Consider the following 19125-nt stretch of genomic DNA (forward strand, 5'->3'; position numbering starts at 1 on the left):
CAAACTAAGAAAGTAAGACGTATGAAGTATGAATGTATGAAGCATTTGATCTGCTGTAGGACACGTATAAGCTTTTGGGCTTTTTCTCCCTACAGCAGCCTGAATATCACAATCATTTCAACTCAATAAATCTTTTCTCACAAATGCCATTATTTTGATTCCTCTATTATAAAATGGTGCGGGTAGCTATGTTTCAAGAAATATACTTAACCTGGCAAAAATGTCCCCTTTGTGAACTGGAAGTTGAAAGTAAAATGTGACCATATACAGTATTAGAGGTTGCAGTTGTTTAACAGTGTAAAATTGAGGCTGTAATAACAACAATGGTGCAAGGGCTGATGAAGAACCAACAAACTTTCCACCAGAGTCAGAGGTGCACTGCTCAGGGAATGGAGAGCTGCTCCCTTTTTTCAATCGCTTTACATTATAGTCTAAGTTCTGCATTTTGAGTTTTTGTTCCACTGCCATATTTGCTATTACACCAAAGCTAAAGCAGAAAATACTACCCAACAAATCCAACTTACTTTCACAGAGTAAAGACCACAATGAGAAAACGAGGTCAGACAGTATAGAGCAACAAATCAGTTTGGTTCTGATGTTTTCATGAGAATATTAGGAGACTCCTCTAATTACTAATAAGTCAATTTAAGCTAAATTTAAGCTCTCTGACGAAAACTGTTTACAAAGCAAACAAATAAGTAGCTATGCCATCTACCTCCAGGAGGACAGACAGACCAATGGCAGATAAGTAGTGCATGTACAGTCAGTAGGCAGTGATTATGCTGGTCCTTAACCCACTGAAGCTTTGGGATTTGCTGACACTGACTGTGGCGACCAGGTGTATACTGCAATGTGCTTTACTTCCCAACATGACAGACACACAGCTCGTTTTTGTAGAGATTAGATGATGAAAGGTCTACAAACACAAAATAGGCTCAGCAATGGGGAACTATATTGAAATGTATGTTGATACTTGTGGCACATTAGATTGACATAAGTGCAATCAGCAGTCTATAGCATGTAGTGTGGTTAACTGAACGAATAAAGAACCCGCCTGTACTGAATTCTCCTGCACAGCAACAGGAGTTCACACTTTTCCTGATGACCTGCTGCTTCTGAGCAGTCTGGCCGCTCAGCAGCAGACAAACTACTGGACCTGTTTCATTCAGATGTCTGCAGAGCCCCACAGCTGAGGAGGAACATCTACCTTTGCAGACGCTGCAGTGGGACAAGTGTGAGCATATTTTTGCTTGTTAATGTGTGGGTGTGTGATTCTTACTCCCAGAACCGTCCACTCAGTCTCTGCACTGAAACTGGGACCTTGTCAGAAGAAGGACAATTGGGGTTTCCATGAGTCACTACAACGCCACCGACATCACAAAACGCTAGGAAAAAAGAGAGATGTGGCTTGTTTACAGCGTCAGTCTGTTTAGATATAGATATGGATATATGCAAGCATTAAATCCAAAGAAACAGTAGTTACATTTCACGAGTCGATGCTTGAGACTGATAAAAGACAATGAACTGCATCTCTTAAATGGTGCTGAGCACAGAGAGCAGATTTTATCAAGACTTTCTCACAAGAACTAGAAATAAGAGAAATAAAAACAGCACCTGAGGGTGTGTTTCTGTCGGACCATGACAGAGGAAACTGGAAGGTGTAATACAGGCTGTAGGCAAAGATGACCTTACAATAAATTTGAAACAAATATGTTCACCAGGGCCATGAAAACACCAACACCTGAGGAAGAAAACAGATTTAGCATTACTAAATGTTTTTTAAGTTAATAATTGAAACGGTCCTTTTGTCACCTTCTCATATCTGTTCTGACCCTGAAAAAGCTCTACATAGTTAAAAAAACGTGTTCTTCAAACTCTAATTTAACAACCAATATGAATGATTTTGATCAATTTCTATAAATCTTAATTATATTAGTTAAATTTTTCGCCATCATTATTCCATACAAGGAAATATTAGAATAGAAGAATGACAGATCCTAAGTGCCTTTCTAAGTAAAATGAATTATTATCAATAAAACAGACATCTGTTACTTACATTATCATCTGTAGTCTCTTTGCTTTCTCTGGATTCCAACTCAGTCTTGACTCCTCTGCTTGACAACTAAACACACACCAAACATTATCTCCAGGAACATGTTCAAGTGACTCAAGACATTTGTGACATTTCACATAATAGGTTCAAACAATTTACTGCTGAAGAGCTTGCATTTGAAAATAAAGTTCAACTGGCCTGTCCTGGCCTTTGAATTATACCTTTTAGCCAATCTCTCAAACATTTTAATAGTTTGTCTTTACAGATACAGCATTAGTTTTGTTTTTTATATATATGCAAATTGTTTTGGTATATTTTCAAACTCAAATAATGATACAGTCTTAAAGTATCCAATTAAGAACTTCACAGGTGTTAGTAGTCTGGTATTCAGTGTTTTTGTCTCCTTAATGCACACCGAGTTTCTCATTATTATGAATAATTTCGACACAAATTAGAGAAGCAGTCATTTATTGTGGAATATCAGAGGACCAGAGAATTTACAAGCAAGCAGAAATCAAGGTAATGAAAAGAAAGTGAATGTAGGCACATGAACAGTATTAATGTGAAGAGTGTTTGACAGGGCAGGTGGATACAGTAATATGCCCATGGTGCCCTGGACGTGCTGGAGCTGTTAGATCACATGAGTGATTGGATATTTGCAATCTGTGATGCATTTCACAAAGTTTCTGCCTCCCAGAGGTCAAAAATCACTTACAGCAGCTTTAACTTTCAGTACAAGGTATTCACACAGTGGCTCTGCACCACTAAAGGGAATAAAGTTAGAGGTAATATAATAAATTTATGCATCAGAGCCATGAGCTAGTGATTACATTTACATTTGCTTCTGGTCTGCTCATTGGGTTTGTCATGTGGCAGCAGCGTTCTTCTGAGTAGCGCTCTCCCCGATGGACATCCAGGTAGGGATGCCATTCTTCGGATGCAGAGCACAACAACTTCAGGCGCTGTGAAAATTAAGCGGTCATAATTATGTATAAAAATGTTGGTATGGACCTCTCTAGGGAAACAATCCAAAGATGAGCATTGTTGCAATGAGTTTTACAGATATCATGACACACGCACACACACACCTTCAACAGGTTTCCCTTTGCTCTCATCACCTTACACACAGCAACAACAGGGATCCAGAGCAGGATGAATGCAACCATGCACCAGCCCAGAACCAAGCCCCAGAGTGGGAACTGGACCGAGCCATAGCTGGGTGGTTCAAACGTCATCAGAGACCAAATCAGGATCACCTAGACGACAGAATCAGCCAGTGTCGTTCATCAAACTCAGCGAACACTAATATGATGCAGTCTGATATCCACCCATGATTCTTTGTTTCCCTAAGTGTCTTCCTGATTAAAGTCCCATGATGCTGCTCATCTCCACATGCTACGGATACAAAAAGAAAGTCATATAAACAGAGTGAATCTTTTTCTGCAAGGTGGTACTCACCACTATGATGCAAGGGCTTATAAAGAACCAGCATATTCTCCACCATAGCCAAAAGATGAATCTCTTATTTCCAAGCATCATCTCAATGTCTTTGATGAAACGATTTCCTCCTGTAAATCATTTGAAAATGACAGGAGATAAAAACTGGCAGTCTTCGTCACATTTGCATACACATATTTGCAATTTTTGTATTTACCATATATGTAACAGAAACCAATGATCTCCAAGAGGACCAAAACGAGAAGCACCCAACTGGCAACAAACTGGTCGATTAGAGTTACCCAGTATATTCCTGCCTATTTCAAATACACACACAAACAAACACGCGGACGTATAAACACAGAAACAGACAGATCAGGTCAATAAATCCATGTCAGACAGGATTGTCTAATAAAGTTACACTGAGGCAAAGTCACCTGTGTAACGCATGGTAGGCCGAGCAGATAGAGAATGGCACATATTATTATAGACAGTAAGGCACGTTTGGATTGGAAGATGTTTGGGAAGGCGTCTACCAGGCAGGTGGTGATCACCTCTAATCAAAAAAAGAGTTGAGGACACAACAATAAACTTAGACAACAATATTCTGAATGATGTGTATATAAAACAGGAAATGACAGTGCAACATCTCACCTATTCCTGCAAACTGAGAGTCCAGACCAACAGTAAGAAGCATGAAGAAGAACAAGAAGGCCCACAGAGGGGAAATGGGAAGCTTAGATAAAGCATCTGGATATGCAATGAATGCCAGACCAAATCCTGCACAGTGACAAAGAAGCAAACCGTTAATGGCGAGTCTTTCCCATCTTTACTAATTGGTGCCAACACTGGGGCTGTCTGACCTTCTTTTACAACCTGTCCAACAGGCATTTGGTAGATATGAGCCATGTGGCCCAGAATTGAAAATATGGCAAAGCCTGCAAACACACTGGTGCCTAGAAAAATATAAAAACAAGGAAACAAGGAAAAATGGGTCAGTGATTTTTAGGATAACATATTTAAAGGAGAACAGAAGAAGACAACTCTTTTTGTGATGTGAAATGGGCTATGTATTAGAGACATTAATGTTAAAATGTTTAAAAAGGCTCGGCTCCCACCTGCATTAGTAAGTGTTACTATAATTGAGTCCTTGAACACGTTGTTGTGGAAGGTGTTATAGGAAGAAAGAGTCATGACTCCCCCCCAGCCAATAGAGAGTGAGTAGAAGGTCTGAGTCGCTGCATCTTTCCAGACCTAAAAAAAATAACGCACACTGTGATGTTTAGAGTAAAAAAATCAGAACAACAGAACATGTTGCATTTGAACAGACAGTTCTGGGTTCCTACCTGTGCCTCAGTCAATTTAGTCAGATTAGACTGGGAACCAATATAGAACTCAATCCCATCTCTTGCTCCCTCTAGTGTAACACCTTTGATCAGCAGGATTACAATCACCACGTAGGGAAATGTGGCTGTGAAATACACAACCTGAAGAGAAAAAAACAAAACTGGTGTTTACATTGGGAAGAATTTTTTCAATTCTTTGTTTCCGGTATAAATTTTAAAGCTTTGCTGCCTATTCAATATTCATATTACATTTCAGTACAAAGCTTGTTTTACCTAGATATGATGAGAAGAGAGCACATTGCCTGTAGCTCTGTGTGTGGAGTCAGAGGGGAGAAATGTTTGTGTTGCAGGTGTACAAATCAGGAATGAGTTGAGTCCCAGATTTTGCATGTACACATATTCAAGTACGAATCCAATTGCTTCATTGAAATTAGAAATGTTGATGGTCTGTTCTTTTTTCTTAGTTCTGTTTCTTTGAAAGTGAATAAGAACAAGAGAGGATGTGGATGATGACGTACTTTTCCTGATGACTTGATGCCTCTGATCAGCGCTGCAGCAACAAGTGTGGAGCTCAGCAGCAGACAGAGGGCCAAATGCCAAACTACCGGTCCTGTTTCATCCAGACCGCTGGATCTCTGCAGAGCCACATGACTGTGGAGGGGGAGACATCTCTCTTTACAGACACTGTGTGCGGTAGGACAAGCATGTGTAGATTAGTATGTTTTTTTTTTACAGGTGTGTGTCTGATCCTTACTCCCAGTAGAATTCACTCGGACTCTGCACTGAAACAGAGGCTACGTCTGATGAAGTGTGGCTGATGTTTAAGGTCCAGTTGGCCACTAAAACAACACGGAGAGAGGACCAGTGAATGAGCTGTTTAAAGTTTCAGTCTGTGTTGTACAGATTTGATCAGAAGTGGCTTTAAACTTTGAACTGCTCTTCTCCAGAGTGATGTACAGTAAGAGCGTTAGAGTGACAAAAGAGTAGCAGTGATGAGCAGGTGCTGCTTTTCACACTTCATTATTTCATGTCATCATGAGAATAACAAATGGCACCTGTAGGTGTTTTGTTGCAGTTACTACTGAGACATTTGGACCACGGCAGAGGAACCTGGAAGGAGGCGAACATGTAGTACAGACTGTAGGAAATGATGACGTTATAGTAAATCGATACTATAAGGGTCACCATAACCATGGCAACTCCAACACCTGCAGAGGCAGAGAGATGTTGTAAATAAATGTGGCTGGAAAGCAATCATGTCAATATTTAAAATATTGTTTTATTTTGGGTTATTCTAAGTTTTATCGTCATTAGTTTGGTATAAACTAAATTATTAAATCAGCTCCTTCTTTGTATCCCATATTCATTCATTCAAGAAGGTGCTAACAAACGGTTAAAATGTTAAAAGTGAATGAGAGCAACATGACCAGGTATCTTTGTCTTAGCCATCTTATCAACTCAGCGTGTTCAGCTAAATTCCTGAGTACAAATATGTATTGTTTTCCCCTTTACATCAGAAACTCTGCACAGTTTGCCTGACCATTTTTAAATCTCACTCCCTACGGTGCAGTAGCTCCATCTTATTGTTAGGATGTCCTTTTATTTTTGTGTAATCTTTACACTAACTTTGAACATCTCAACAGTAATCCCTGCAGCCCGGTCTATTTTTAGACACAGGAAGGAGTCTTGAATCCGAACATTCGAGAGCTCCCCTGCAGTCATGAAAGATCTGCCTTTTAGTTTGACCATTAACCAACTCGCTCATTAATGTTGTCTTCCACTTCCCCTTCAGACGTATCCAACTGCTCCTTCACAGTATTCCTACCTTGTAGTAAAGGCACTGCTCTCCATATGTTAATTGGGCCTTGGCTGCAGAATTGGCCGATGGCACTTTCCAGGAAGAAAAGTGGGATTCCAGTAACCACCAACATCACAAAATAAGGGATGAGAAAGGCACCTGTGCAAAAGGATGGCAATGAATAAAAGCGAAATAAGAAAAATTATTTGGATGTTAAAGTTATAAACTCTTATTCCAAGCAAATGAAAAATACACAAAATGCCAACGTACCCCCTCCATTCTTGTAGGCTAAATATGGGAATCTCCAGATATTTCCCAGGCCAACAGCATAGCCAATGGTAGAAAGGATGTATTCACTCTTGCTGGCCCAGTTCCCACGTCCAGTGTTTTCATCCTGATCATCCACGTCAAGATCCTGCTCATAGGAAAGTTTAAAAATGTATAAAAGTATAAAACACATTTTAGAAAAATATTTTTCATAAGGAAGCAATACATATATTAAATATTCAAAATAAACCAGTTTAAAGGAATATATTAAGTATGATTAATAATAATAATGATTGTTTCCCCTCCGATGTCACATTAAGTTTGGATTATTGTGGACTGGATGTTATTTCGGTTTTGTTCTTTCTTGGTCTTATTCAGTGGAAATACGAGGCCATAAATTATTAAATTAAAGTCTGATCAAACAGATTTTCAATCCTACCTGGTTGACAAGTGCAGGATTTCTGAAAATTAAATCCTTGAAGTTGTTCCATCCGTATTTCCTCATGTCTTTTTGTCTGTCTGCTAAAGGTCTGAAATAAAAATTCACATTCCTCCGGTAAGTTTGTTTTAAAGCACCACCTCTATCAGACAAGGGAGAGAGATTTTCTGACCAATCACCTGCCCAGAGACCTCCCCGACAAGTCCCACAACATGCTTCTTGGTGTACTATTCATATGTTATTAACTGGCTTCTTGATTTCATTCACATGTGGAGGAAGATTCCTCCTTGCTAATATTAGTGCTTTGACGTGATGAACTTCGCTTGTAAATGCTGCTTTGTTGTATGATTGCAGGATTTGGACTGTAGTATATCCTGTGGTTCTCATTTGTTCTGTACAGTTTCACGTTGCTAAAATAAGGACACGCTGTGTTTGATTCCTCCCCACAGCTTTCTACAAGAATGTGAACAACTTCACATCATCTGTTCTGATAAATGGACAAAACAGTGGAGCGGTTGTATCTATTAACACAACAGTGTGACTGCTGTGTGGTGTGTATGACTCAGGTGAGTGACTCTGTGCCGGTAACCACATATTATCAACCTCACACCACTGCTGTGGGTGATGGAGCATAGATCTCATTTTGGTCAATGACGTCTTCTCATAATGACTGTACTGCTGCTTGTGTACGTCTGTGTTCGGTGATAATAGTCTAGTCATGTGCCCACAACATCATGACCAGTGACACAATGAGATAAATAAATAAAAAAAAAAAACGTCCTGCTCTCCTCATGAAACAACAGATTACTACATTACAGATAAACAGGTAAAACATACTTCCCAATGCAACTTAAATTAATTTAATTCTTACAAATTATTTGCAGTATGAATATACTGTCCCCTCATGTTTCTTAATGTGGCATAAGGGTCTTCCTTTCTCCATCTTCCTCTCTGTGTAGATACATTTTCTCTATTTTGGGAAGAAAGGGTCATTATTATTAGCATGCAACCCTTTTTTCATATAAAACTTTTTTCCCTGCAAGTTTAACAGATCAAGGTTCAAACTTATCAAACTTAGTAGGATTGTTGTTGGCTAATTTATTTGTGCTTCGATATGGCTTTCTCCTTTCTTCCTTGTACAGTATTTTGATTTATGCTACCAAAATCCCATTTGCACACCTAGAGTTATGCATACAGTGCGAACAGCAGTTTGATAATTGAGTGTTGCCCTGGTGGGTTAGTGGTTAAGTTGCTGACTGTGAATCAGAGCATTCCTAGTTTGAATCTACCTTTTGTCACACATCTCTCCCTCTTTCCTTGTTTTCTGTCATTGCTTTCCTTTAAAAAATAAAACCTGTTTTTCATGGTCAAAATCACACATCAGACAAACAACTCCTCCCCTTTTGATTACTGATCTTGTAAGTTTTTATTTGTGAGGGAGAAGTAGTAGTATCATTTATTATTTATAATTCTGATTACCTTTGCATTAAACAGTGAGCTTTATTTCTGCCCAGTGTCTGTGTGGCTCCACCCTTGCTTGATGCTCTTTTAGCCTCAGAACCATTTTGGTCTATGACGTGCAGCCACAGTCAAGCCATTATAAACTGATAATATAAATTACCTGATGCTAGCTACTGGTGTGGCCACAGATTACAAAGCATGGTGACAGAGAAAAACACTAAATATGGTTATCATGAGTCTCGATGAGCTGACACATAGAGGGTTCAGCCCTGATGCAACGGCTCGTCATCACTCACATGGTCAGATTTGGACAAAAACACATTCATGAATCTATTTTAGAGTGAGATCTCAGAAGACAGTGCTGTTTTGTCCAGAATTTAAAATCAGGCAGATGTAATATTTGCATTCCCCATGTGAGGACAAGGAATGTAATTTTCCTCACTTCCAGTCTTCCTTTTGTTTTTCAGTCAGGTGACAATAACCCTTGCATTGTAAGACAAGAGTTCACAATTTAGCTTTTATTTCAATTGGTTGTGTTTATTTCAATTGTTTCTATTTACTAGTCTGTACAGTGTGAGTAACCAAGGTGTAAAAGATAAGGATGCAGGGAAATGCTCATTTAAGAGACAACTGCCCAAACACAGTCCTGGTCAGGGATTAGCCAAGTGAGGAAAAGTCTAACACTAAGTGTGCAACATTACAGATTTCAGTATCTAGCAGCAAGAAAAGCCTTTGTTGTTCCTCACAGATATAATGTAATGATTGTGGAAATCAGTCTCAAAGCTGGGGGATGAGTAAGGAATATTTCATAACACTGTTATTTGTTTCAGTTTTCTGATTGAAGGATTTGATTTCAAGTGCTAATATGTCTCCAAATGCCTTTCTGTCCTCCAAACCTTAATCACTGTGTTGGATGAACTTCAGTTAGTTGAAGGGTTTTATTTTTTTGTGCTTTCCTGTTTCCAGGTTCCTTCTTGTGGACCTTGGGTAAGACCCAAGCTGAGAGCACCACTTCATCCAATGCGTCCTATAAATCATTTCAGTTTCTACCCGTCCATACACATGCACTTTAATGCCCTGAGTAACGTGGAACCGTACAGTTGCTGTATTATCTACAGAGCGTAGGAAATATAGAATTTAATATTTAAAAACTTTCTACATGGATGAACCATTTATGAAAACAAGTATATGTTATATGGGTTAGGGTTATGCATGTTTCTATTAATCGGACACAATGCCCTAAGTCTGCCACAATTGCAGACTAGACGATCATTAATCAAAGAAAAAAGAAGAATTAAAAGTCGCAACTTTTATTTGCTCTGTTATAGGCTTGGAAACATAAACATGGTAATAATACCAAGCAATGTATACAGTAACTCAAGAATCATAACAGCCAAACCAAGTCTGCTGTATGCCTGATTCTCTACAGTCCCAGTTTTATGTCTCTATGGAAATTAGTTCATTTTGCAGAAAGAGTATCCTCGAAGAGAACAAAAGAAACTCAACATTTGGAATGATGCATGTAACTTTAAAAAGCCATATTCATACAGCAGACATTAAACTACAGTGTTATAGTATCCTATATTTTTGGAATATCAACGGACAAAACATTTATAAAAACACGATACAAAAACAAAATAAAAAAGGAAAAAGAGAAAGAATGTCAGCTATAGTTTCAAAATAAAATATCAATGATCCTCACAGAAACCTGTAAAGAGGATCAGGGTTAGATGATTTTCACAGCACAAAAACTTTGTGCTTTGGTTTTGGTACTTAAAATAATGTGTCACAGATCATGGTGCATGTGCAGTGTGCAGAGAGCCAAAAACCTGTCAGAAACACAGTTAAACCTTGATGGTGGAAGCCTGTCTGAGGCACAGGGATGACTCTGAGGGGATGTCCTGACGACTGATCTCGTTTCCATCCAGTCGCAGTGTCTGCAGTTTGGAAAAATTTGTCACATCCACAATGCTGCAGAAGCTGCCCAAAGTGAACTCTACAGCAGCAGGAGAGAATAAAATGAGAGGAGAGGTACTTACATTAGAAAGACAAATGAATGGATAAATAACATCATGAGTGTGAGTGTGTGTGTGTGTGTGCATTTTACCTTTGATCTGGTTGGCTTGCAAATAGAGATGGTGCAGAGTGGTGCTGACTGGAGGGATTCGCTCCAGTTTGTTGAAGCTCAGGTCCAGCTCTACCAGTCCAGTCACATTAAAGGTGTTGGGGGGGATTCCCTTGTCAGTCAGCTGGTTGTGGGCCATCCTGACATACTGCAGCTGTGTGAAACGGCCCAGGAAGCCCTCTGGGAGAGAGTCGATGGAGTTGAACTCTATGTAAAGTTGGTGCAGACCTTCGGGGAGAGCCTCTGGGACCTGGGCATCAATGAAAATGCTGTGGGAGGGTTGAACGTGGCCGGACCATTTGAGGGGACACATACAGGGACATGCATTACCTTTGTCAGCTTGTTGCCACTGAGGTCCAGCAGTGTGAGAGATTTCAGAGCCTTCAGTGATGTGCTCATGTCTGTGACAGCATTGTCATGGAGATACAGGATGGTGAGGTTATCCATTCCCTCTAGGTCTGCAGGTGTTACCTAGGCAACAGTGCAATAATTTTAAGTTATAATGTCTGTGATGTACGGACAATCCTAAATGAGAACAGGGAGGGGCTCTGCATTAATATTGAAGTATGCAGCGAAATACCTTTTCAATCTTGTTATGACTGATTCTCAGGTCCCGCAGGGAGCGAGGGAGGTTGGGCGGAACGCTGGTCAAATTGTTGTGTTGAAGATATAAACGTTCAAGTCCCTCCAACTTCAGAAATGCCTAATAAGAATATAAAGAAAGAAGAACTGTTTATCATGTGCAAAGGTATTGAGAGACAAAGTAAATAAGCTTGTGCTGTAGTTTACAGCACAAGCTGTTACTGCTGTTTGTTCTATTAAATAATGAAACACACCATCATCTAATTTATTTTTAGGTTATTTTCATTTAACCTTTGTTTAACCAGGCCAAATAGATTAAGAACATTTTCTCATTTGCAACTGCAGCCTGACAAAATGCAAAGCCTCTTGAGGGAAAGGGAGAAAAAGGGTGTAAAAAAGCAAAAGAAAATTGAAATATAAACAAATAAACTTCACAAGACAAGTTAGCAAACAATTACAATGGCAAAGCTAAAATAGACACACAACGGTGAGCACAAACCAAGGAGCCGAGAAGCTGAGAAAAAGTGAGCTAGCAGCCTGAGAAAGAGCTGCATTAATCTTTAAACGTCCATGACGGTGGTTTTAAAGGCCGATGTGGAGATGAAAGAGTCCAGCTTTTTTGAAGGTCATTCCAGTCCTTAGCCACACCGACTTGAAATGAGTCTATCTGAGACGAATCTAACAAAATCCCGCTGGCAGACCAAGTGTTGTAAGCAGGAGATGAGAAGTGTAAGAGCTGACATAGGGTGGGGACAGACCAAGGAGAGTTTTGTATATTAAAATGCACCGGTGAATTTTGTGGCGTGTGTGCCATAATGGCCAATTTAGAGATGCATATAGAGTTCAGTGGTGTGTTCTGTATGGGGCATAGCAGTGCAGTAAAGGACGTCAAGCCTTTGTAGTGGGCCCTTGCAGGTCAATCTATAAATTACATCCCCATAGTCAAAGATAAAGAAGGTAGAATGGTCATTCGAGCAGAGGTGATATATATATATTTCCTCTATATTCCTATAGAGGAAACCGCTCTTAGCTTTAACCTTTGATTGCAACTTGTCAATATGGTCAGTGAAGGACAGAGAGGTATCCAGCCAGATTCAATCTAAAATCTTGCCATGTCAGGCACTGTCAGGGCCGGCCCTGAGTTTAACCAGGTATAAAACCAGATTACACACTAGTTAAAATGATATGCAGAACCAAACAGTTGGGCAGCGTGCTGTCATAGTGGTCAGTGCTGTTGCCCTACAATAAGAAGGTGAGGGGTTCGGTTCCCAGTCTGGGGCCTTTCTGTGGGGAGTTTGTTCTTCCTGTGTCTGTGTGGGCTTCCTCCCACCGTCCAAAGACATGATGTTTGGGTTAACTGGTGACTCTAAACTGTCTGTAGGTCTGAGTGAGAGTGTGAGTGGTTGTTGGTCTCTGTCTGTGGCTGTGTGTTGGCCCTGTGATGGACTGGTGGCCCTGCCCTCCCCCAGCGTGAGGTGGGATTGGTTTAAGATGAAGCGATTTGATTGGCCACAAGGAAAGACGCTTTCCACCCATCTACGGAGACAAACTGAACGATAGAACGTTATTCTACCATGTGAAAAGAAAGGCTCAGCATTGTGAAACCAAAGTACATAACGTTGCTTTTGGCTTTTGATTTTTCCTCAGAGGACAATAGAAGAGGTGTGCAGGCTGTAGCAGAGGAAAAAAATGCAGTCAAAATTAACACATAGTTCATTCGCACATTCAATAAAACTTCTTTCACAATTACAAAACTTGTAAGCCACCTGCAGGCCATCTGACTCACACCAGATGCGGGTTTACCTTCTTGCCAATGGCTTCAGATGTCAGCTGGTTGTTGTGCAAAATGAGCCACACCAGATTGGTCGCATTGACCATGGCTGAGTCGGGCACGGCTGTGATGGCGTTGTTTTGGAGGTACAGGTACTTCACTCGGGAGGGGAAGGTTGGCATGGTTGTTAGGCCACGCCCATCACAGTACATTGCAGAAGGGAAGGTGGGGGGACAGTCACATACATCTGGACACTCTCCTCCTGTGGTGTCTGCCTGCAGAGCGGCAAAAATGTTTCCTTGGCTCTGCCGGCTATACAGCCAAGCAAAGGGGTCCCGTCCATGTGAGAGACATAGTGGAAGCAGGGCAGACAGCAGGACAATCACCAGACGCATGGTCACAGGCACACAAATCTCCAGGGTAATCTAACAGATAAAGTCAGAGAGACTGTCTGAGAAAAAGGTCATTTGTAAATATCAATTAAAATTACCAACCTAATTTTGCTGATGGGGCTATATTGACAGACTGACAAGTAAACTGATGGTCAAAAAAAAGGGGAGGGGGGGTTGTGCTGATCCTAACCCTAACCCTAACCCAAGTTTTTCTCTCGTATAGCAGAGATTAGATTTCTAAGATAGATAATTAAATGTTTTCTTAAAACCGCCATCAAGCTAGAAAGAACTTGTAAGAGCGTTCTTCCCAAGGTGCAACAATTCTTAATGATTTTTTTTTTTCCTCGCAGGAAGAGAAAATCAATCAAACCTTCATCATGTTAAGGGTAAACAATCGGCCAGAGGTGCAGTGCATTCACCGACCTTGTTTTGAAAATGTAACTGCCTGCAGAGAGGCACATTCTTTAGGGTCTTTATCCACTGGGGATCCAGAGAGGAAGCATTGAAAAAAGGAAAAACCTTGCCATGAATTCGTAAATGGTTCTCCCTCCTGCACCAGAATTGTGGGAAGATATCAAAAATAATTCTCAGCAGCAAGAGAGTCACCCCTCACCCAATATATGACATACCATCATCATCATCATGTTTATCTCCCGCATGGTTTCATACAAAGATACCACAGAGACAGACACATGTTCGCACACAGACACACACCTACCTGATCAGAGACTGACCCTCCTTGTCCCCTGTCCCAAACAGAGTGTTCTCAGGAGTAGAAGGGACTTTGACAAATGTTGGTTAAAAAAAAAATCCTCCCCACCCTTTCCATTTGCCATCCCCTTCTCCACCCCTTTCCCTTGATTTATTCCTAGTTTCATCCACCCCCTAATCCACCCTCCTGCACCCCATTTCCATCATGCAGACCCAGACGACCCCCACACGCCCACTCTGGAGCTTCTTTTTCCACCAATATCGGTGATATGAGATGTAATTGGTATGATCAGAACATTGATTCCCTCTGAGCTCAAACCAGCGCTCTCAATTTGGACCTTCACCAAATTATTCATCAGTTGGAAAAAGGTGAAAATTGCTGTCACAGCACCTGAGACAAAATCAAAGAGAAACACCAATCTTGGGTATGAATGTGTTTAGTTACGGTTTCTTTTAGCTGATGCGGATGTGGCGAAAATGTTTTGAAAGGAAATCAAATGTTTATCTTTCAAACATTAGCATCTATTGCCTTTAATGCAATAGATGCTAACAGATAACAATATCTGCTTTTCATATTCTCATCAGCCACCTTAGCAAAAACACACAGTGTTAAAGGGGTGGACCCAAATTTCCCCACTTCTTTCCAACACCCATCTTGTAAAGGGTTAAATGAAAACATGTGTGACAGTCCTCTCATGTTGTCTGCCTGGGCTTAATGTGGGCCTCTTCCTGCCTCTGCATCTTCTCTCTGACACCAGCCCCATCTGAATCAGAGTTTCTACCAACTTTTGTTTCACTCACATATTCAAACACAAGGAAAAGTGTGTGAAAACCAGCAAAATGGGCCCCGCTTCCTTTGCCACTTTATGCTGACCGCCACCCTGCTGACTTCAGTATTTCCTCCAGAGATCTGCACAATCTGTGTTTTGCATTTCCCTCATAAGCCATTTTCTTCTCTGCCAGTTGACTTTGACTTATTTGCTATTTCACCAAAAGTTTGATCCAAAAATTATTATGATTATTTTTTACATAGCAAAACAAGAGCCTTTCAATACTGTAAAAAGTGCTGCTTTTGTAAATACATCGATAGTGAATGGCACTGGCTATTTGGGGTACAGCGTTGACCCTGCGGCTTTGATTGACTCCAGCTCCCCCACAACATTGATAGATTAGTGACAAAGTTATTGATGAATATGTCATCTTTGCTTTTGTATTTTAACAGCAGGCAGAAATTTTATGTCCAAATGATGAAAAATGTATGTGTAATATGTTAAATGTCATGAAAAGCTTTGCTAACTTTGCCCTAACTGCTAATAACGTGTAGTGCATCCAGAGAAAGTATTTAGACCCCTTCAATTTTTCTCATGACACTTAAATGATAAAGACAAACAAAATAGATAGAATACTTTCTGCATGAACCATATGGCTTACTGATCTGTCAAATGCATATGCATGGACTGATTTCTCAACACAGCTTGCACACACATCCAAATAACTGATTAAGTGTGAACTGAACCGAGGTGACCTCTGACCCTTGACTTGTCAATGGCAAACAACCTAATGCACCTCATGAGGTTAATACCTCTGGAAAACCACCATCAAAGGGCTGTTTTAAGACAACGATAAACTCTGTATGCATGTGTGTGATAAGTAACGAAGCATAAAAAACACAGAAATTTGAAAGAGCAAAAGTGCAGCAGTTACTGTCAAGTAGGAAAAAAATATTCTCTGACCGGGACATCAAAGCAAGAGGCCCAGGAGGAGTCTGGGTAGCCCCGAACAAATCCAACCCCCAACAATCTCCTGTCTGGGTCAAGAGCAGCACTGAGCAAAGATCACAAGATCAGACGGTCAAGGCCCTTCCACTCAAGCTCTCAACTCTTCATAGGAATGTCAGAGGAATTTTCATTCTGGGCTTCCTTCTTTTTGTCACTCCTCCGCAGAAAAACACAACAAGCCACCAGAAAAATACCATCAACAGCAGAAAGTATCAGGGGCTCTTCAGGCTTTCAAAGACATGCATGTATGAAAAGCAGACAGCAAGCAGAAACCAGTGTATCATTTCAACTGAACCCAACTGTGCAACTACGCCCATACATCTGATTGCCATACATACATTGCATAATTCAGATCAGCTGGTGATGATAGATCTGCAATCACTAAAGTGCCGTGTTGAAGCTGTAGTTATCTTCCTGTTAGGGCTTCAATCATCAATCAAAAGCTCAATATTACAGTATATCTGTGAAGATACAGAACTACACATACAGTACATGCACACAACCTACAACGTAGGTATCACATGAGGCATCCAAACAAAAACATGCTTTAAGCTTACAAATAAATTAAATTACTGATTAAATAACACTTTCTCACTTAAAAAACACACACATTCGTGTAGAAAGTATGCTCTGTCCCAGGACAAAGTGGATCCTCAAGGTAACTTGAACCATGGCACCCCAGGGCAAAGGGGCAACCTAAACTATGCAATAGAAAGCAGATGTCCACACGCACACACACACGCACACACACATGCACAATTTTGAATCACACACAGATGTTTTTGATTACACCACAATAAAGCTTCTCATCTTTTACTCCCATTGATAACAGCAGCAGCCTCTCATGTTTGTATGTTCATTTTGATTTTGGTTGTGTTGAACATCCTGTGCTGCATTGGAAAAGGAGATGCATGCTGTGCTGATGATCTAATGCTGTGAGATGCACACAGCTGCAACTGCAACTGCATCTCCAGACCTTTACTGTGCTGGAGATGTCTACTGCATGAAACACACTCAGCCTTAAAGCCTTACTTTAGTCACAACACTTCAAGTTTCAGTGTTAAAGGGAAAAGTTGATTTTGAAAATAAAAATATATTAAAACAATTCAGTATATGTACAGTAGTAAAGCTAGTAACAAGGAGAGCTTACAATGACATTTCTTCATTCAGTCTGTGCAATTTTTACACTTTACATTAAAACACTCCTTTTCTCTGACTCAACCCATTAATAAAGTGCTTCTTTCCCCACAAAATCCTCAGAAGCTTATCTCTGATGTTGATTCACCAGTGACACAGAGCCCTCTGCTGTCTGTAACAGAAAATGTTGCAGACCAATGTAGAGAGCAGAAGGTGAGTGAAATGATGTCAAGACCAAGAGCAGGGTATGGAAAAGGAAGCAGATATTTAAGTTACTTTATTTTAATTTCAAAAAGGAAAGTTACAATCATGGCAAACCTTATATATGTCTAAGACACTGAAAGACAAAATTCAGGCAAATGGATCAGTCAAAAACTGACACTTACTGTAGTCGTGATTGTGGCTGCTCACCAACACATGCACAGAGAGGGAGAGACAGACAGAAAGACAGAAATAGGAGGGGAGCAAATATCTTAACTGAGAACAAAATTAAAACGAAAAAAATAAAAATAAAAATAAAATAGTAATAATAATAAAAATGCTTAAAAGCCTGAAAGTGAAAACATTGAACATTTGCAAATAAAGGACACCTGATATGACTGAAAACTTTCAAGTGGCAGTTAAATGACTAGTGAGGTGATAATGTTTTGTCCCTTTTTGTTGACAGTTTCAACTGTGGAACTTATCAGCAACAAATCTAGGACAAATGTCATAAAGTATGTGAAGTGATGCAATACAGACAAAGCCTTTCCACTGTGACACACTTGACATGAAGGTACCAACACCAACGGGCCCTGGCAAGGGCAAAAATAATTCACGTTCATTTTCTTCTAGGAAGATGTTGAGATGCAGAGCCAAACAGAGAGCAGGAGGAAACAAGTAACTGTGGTGCATCTGAAGAGTTCTCAGACAGGCAGCTGTACCTGCCAACTTCCAAACAGGAAACCACCTGAGGGCAACTTCTGCCCTCGGGTGGTTTCCTGTATGTCAGAGAACATGAATGTAATTTCTCTTGCGTAATTTCTAGAAGATGACTAATGAACAAACATATTGGCACCAAACATAATTATAGGTTACATAAACCCATTCATTTTTGAATTGGTTATAAATCTTTGTACTGACATCATACCAATGTAATGCTGCGCTAACATGTGTAGATGGGTCATGTTCTGGTTTCAGCGACAGCGATTAAATAATCAGGGGTAATAATCACACCTCCTCCCTGCAGCAAGTTTACAAAATAATAATGAAAGGGAAGATTCAAGGGTTGCATAAATACTGAGAAAGAATCCAACTAAGTGAATGAACATTTACGAGTACAGCATTCAACATTCAACGTTTCAGTGTAAAGTGCTCTTTTGGACTGAAGCCATCACTGAGTGGAAGGTGGCTTTTTCCTGTTTGCCCTCCTGTTTGTGAGGGAACTAGAGCACAGGGTGTGTAGGGTGCTGAGGAACTGCCAAACTGCAGCTGTTGACGCACCGGCTCAGCTCATGTTTCCGAAAACCCTGACTCAACCAGTTAGAAATAAACTGCCACAGCACAACGCTGTTGAACAAGAAGTTTAACAGCCAAGGAAAAGTGTGAATTGGGTTAGCAGAGATCAAAAAAGGTGCTATTACCTTTCCTTTCTAAAGCAAATCTGTTGGGATGATAATGTTAGTGATAACAAGAAGGACAACTGTGAAATTTTGTACAGATATCCGTGGTCACCTCCAGAATTTACTTCCAGTGCCATCATGAGGTATGTAGGTTAGATTTTAGTGATGGAACATTCATGGTGCCAAAGAAGGGTCAAAATGACAGGTGAGTCAAGTGTCACTGGTAG

At 40.3% G+C, this 19125-nt stretch overlaps 2 protein-coding genes across 2 annotated transcripts; both read right to left on the reverse strand.

The window, feature by feature from the left end:
- Positions 1-2504: 2504 nt before the first annotated feature.
- On the reverse strand, positions 2505-7596 carry slc6a14 (solute carrier family 6 member 14). The gene is made up of 16 exons (XM_029501815.1): positions 7520-7596; positions 7341-7431; positions 6905-7049; positions 6662-6793; positions 5892-6044; positions 5591-5675; positions 5355-5487; positions 4837-4977; positions 4609-4744; positions 4354-4446; positions 4145-4270; positions 3928-4046; positions 3708-3807; positions 3512-3621; positions 3142-3309; positions 2505-3015 (listed from the first exon to the last, which is right to left on the reverse strand). The coding sequence occupies exons 1-16, from the start codon at positions 7573-7575 to the stop codon at positions 2860-2862; spliced, it is 1944 nt and encodes a 647-aa protein (XP_029357675.1). The 5' UTR covers positions 7576-7596; the 3' UTR covers positions 2505-2859.
- A 3049-nt stretch (positions 7597-10645) lies between these two features.
- On the reverse strand, positions 10646-13674 carry fmoda (fibromodulin a). The gene is made up of 5 exons (XM_029502698.1): positions 13312-13674; positions 11507-11629; positions 11257-11397; positions 10909-11176; positions 10646-10797 (listed from the first exon to the last, which is right to left on the reverse strand). The coding sequence occupies exons 1-5, from the start codon at positions 13672-13674 to the stop codon at positions 10646-10648; spliced, it is 1047 nt and encodes a 348-aa protein (XP_029358558.1).
- Between the last annotated feature and the right edge of the window lie 5451 nt (positions 13675-19125).

The sequence above is a fragment of the Echeneis naucrates genome, chromosome 5 (assembly GCF_900963305.1).
Source record: "Echeneis naucrates chromosome 5, fEcheNa1.1, whole genome shotgun sequence".
Lineage (NCBI taxonomy): Eukaryota > Metazoa > Chordata > Actinopteri > Carangiformes > Echeneidae > Echeneis > Echeneis naucrates.